Source organism: Montipora foliosa, chromosome 5 (genome assembly GCF_036669935.1).
Source record: "Montipora foliosa isolate CH-2021 chromosome 5, ASM3666993v2, whole genome shotgun sequence".
NCBI lineage: Eukaryota > Metazoa > Cnidaria > Anthozoa > Scleractinia > Acroporidae > Montipora > Montipora foliosa.
The window spans coordinates 10,100,025-10,102,524 of NC_090873.1; the positions used below are offsets into that span (position 1 = coordinate 10,100,025).

Here is a 2,500-nt window from a genome sequence, read left to right on the forward strand (position 1 = left end):
GCTTAATTTAGGGGAGAAAATGAAAATTTATCCTCAAGTTCTGACGTTCTTCTTAAAACCTCTAATAATATACATGAAAAAAAGTATGCAATCTGATTGGCTGAGAGAAGTGCAGTTTTTCGGTAACAGTGCAGAAAAGAGGTAATCGAATGCAAAAAAAGGTAATAAAACAAGCATTCGGATTGGTCAATGAACAAAGAAGTTCACAGATAGCCAATCAAATGCGAGCCCTGGATGGCGCCAGTTGAATTGACAAAATGGCGGACAGATTTGGCGAGAACGCGAGAGTAGCAATGTTTTCATTAGAAGTTTGAAGGGAACTGCAAAACAAAGACTACAAAGGAAGGCATAAACAACTGGATAATGAAAGCTTTGAACCAGTCGCCCTCAACAAAATTGTCGGTAGGATTTTTAAGCCATAGTTCTAAGAAAGACGAACAAGACTGGCAAGACTACGAGCCGGCTGACAGTCTTCGTGTAATAGTGAGGATCAAAACATTTTTCATGTACATTATTAATAAGTAATCACATGATTTTTCTCGTGCAATTTGGAATAAATAAGCACTTGTAAATTCTTTCAAAGACTACAAATTGCACTCACCCTACGGGCTCGTGAAATTTTTGTCGTCTTTCAAAAAATTTACTCATGCTTATTTATTCCAAATTGCACTTGAAATCATGTGATTACCTTTACAAATAGTTCATTTTAGAGTTGTGTGCTTAGTTACCTGGCCCATGAATGAAAGTGAGGCTGGAGTTGACCTATTTTTGATGGAAACCTCACTGGTTTTCTTATGTCAATTCTTACTAATTAGCATGACAACAACATCGCTCTCTCATTAGCTTCGTTTCTTCGTCTCCAACAGAAGTCGTACATTTCTCTAATGTTATTGATGTTCCCAGAGGTTGCTTTTTATCACTTCTTCAGCCAGGTCTTTCCGCCCCACAAACTCATGACTTAATGCTGCACATAGCACGGAGTAACTTGCATCAGAATCAGAGCCTTTCTTCTGTTTCCATCTTAACAGCATGCTAAGTGCCTTCTTAGCCAACTCTTCGTTATCATTGTGAAATCCTTTTATTTCCCCCTCACTGAAACCCAGACGACGGGCAAGAGGTTCCCATGATGTGAGGTTAATTGACAGCCACTCTAATCTCTCTCGGGAGGGAGTTGCTGTTTCTGAATAGAAGTATGACATACATACAATTATCGATGATTCCATTGAACTTATTCATGCTGCAGATAAACGAGTGCTTTCGAATGTAACCTGCACAGAAACGCTCAGTGCGAGTGAAGACCTCCGAAGAAATATTTCTTCATAGTGAACGAGCACTAAATTGGCGCGGAAGCAAACTGCTTTCCCTTCACTATTTACTCTTGTCCAATTTTCGCGCGGGTAGAATGCGTTCTTTACCTCCTAAGTGGGCTTTATTCGTACGCGAAATCTTATCAGGAAATTTAACAAACGAATGAAACCGGCTAAGGCTACGACAACGCCACAAAACAAGTATATCATCGGATAAAGAGGAAAATTAATCGTGCTGCGCACTTTAGCATACAGCGTATATTTTTGCTGTACTCTGCATAACAACAACGAGAAATAAACAAATTTAACCCAGGTTTTAACGACAACTTGGACGTAGAAGTGCAAACCTTTCATTCTATATTTTTTACTCTAAAGCCGCTCTTATAAATTTATTTTTAGGATAATTCGCTCACAATGTACGACATGAACGAGATAGAAGAATCGTGAAAGATTCATTTTGAGGTGACTCTTTCGTTGACGTCGCCGATGCTGGATATATAAAGGATATTACATGGCCGCGCGGGGATATGAATTTTATCTTCGAGTGCTGAAAGTATCTTTCACGAGTGAACGAAGCGAAGATACCAACTTCTTACTAGTCACGTGCGCGCGAAGGTAATTAAGGCGAACAAGTCATTATTCGTATTAAGATCTTTACGTAAAGAAGGAATGTCCCAGGAGGAAGTAGATCACCTTTTTAACGCAATAGTTTTACCAAATTTTTCTTACGCTCTGTCGGTTTATGGCGCCTCAGATTCCGACCTTTCTGTAATACAGAATTTTTTAGACCGGTGTGTGAAAAGAAAATATACGTCCAAGAAGGTAAATATCAGGGACTTGCTAGAGAAGGCGGACAGGACACTCTACAAAAAAAGATCGAACGACCCCGAATGTCCGTTCTTCCAGTTTTTACCTAAAGAAAAGAAAACGAGGTACAATCTTATCTCAGTCTCTGTCCCTAGGATCCACACTGACAGATTTAAGAACGTTTTTAGTAACAGAATAATTTTTAAATATGATATGTAAATGGTTTCTAGAGTTTATATATATTTTTTCTTTCTTATTAATTGTAACTTAGGATATGTATTTTTATCTTAAGAAATAAAGATTATTACATTACATTACATTACATTACATTACTAACCGAGCGCGAGGGCCGTACTGAGGAATATTGGCCCGAGGTCGTGGCAGTA

The 2,500-nt window shown here is 38.5% G+C and overlaps 1 protein-coding gene across 5 annotated transcripts in view; it reads right to left on the reverse strand.

The window, feature by feature from the left end:
- Positions 1-2,500, reverse strand: part of LOC138003594 (uncharacterized) — a 53,295-nt gene that overhangs the window by 39,525 nt on the left and 11,270 nt on the right. The window contains exon 5 of one of the 5 annotated variants that reach the window (XM_068849736.1): positions 749-1,180. The exons of the other annotated variants lie outside the window; for them this stretch is intronic. Coding sequence (XP_068705837.1) covers positions 888-1,180 — 293 coding nt within the window. The 3' untranslated portion in view covers positions 749-887. Of the gene's footprint in view, positions 1-748; positions 1,181-2,500 lie in introns of those variants that run through there. 5 annotated transcript variants of the gene reach the window in all.